The 283-nt window shown below is 42.0% G+C and overlaps 1 protein-coding gene across 1 annotated transcript in view; it reads right to left on the reverse strand.

The window, feature by feature from the left end:
- The window catches only part of LOC119594707 (vam6/Vps39-like protein), a gene marked incomplete in the record, with an annotated part of 13,484 nt that overhangs the window by 11,840 nt on the left and 1,361 nt on the right, over positions 1-283 (reverse strand). Inside the window, 1 exon segment of the mRNA XM_037943765.1 lies at positions 27-200. Within this exon segment, the coding sequence (XP_037799693.1) occupies positions 27-200 (174 nt within the window).

Here is a 283-nt window from a genome sequence, read left to right on the forward strand (position 1 = left end):
CTCACATTTGTTTGTTTACCACCTACCTGAAAGGGATACAATAATTTGATGTTCAGGAACCACTGCCACCTGGACAATGGGTTTCCTAGAAAAATTCTTGTTGGAACAGAGAAGTGCCACATCCCAGCGTCGTGTAGTGCCGGGAGTGACTGTGTACATGAGCAGGTGGCCCTGACGAGTTCCCACTACTAGGTTTCCATCTGAGAATGTAAAATATAAAGAAATAAAAAACCTTACTATAAATATATGAAGACTATACTAGGTCCCTCTACTACAAAGCAGC

Source organism: Penaeus monodon, chromosome 34, assembly GCF_015228065.2.
Source record: "Penaeus monodon isolate SGIC_2016 chromosome 34, NSTDA_Pmon_1, whole genome shotgun sequence".
In the NCBI taxonomy this organism is placed as follows: Eukaryota; Metazoa; Arthropoda; class Malacostraca; order Decapoda; family Penaeidae; genus Penaeus; species Penaeus monodon.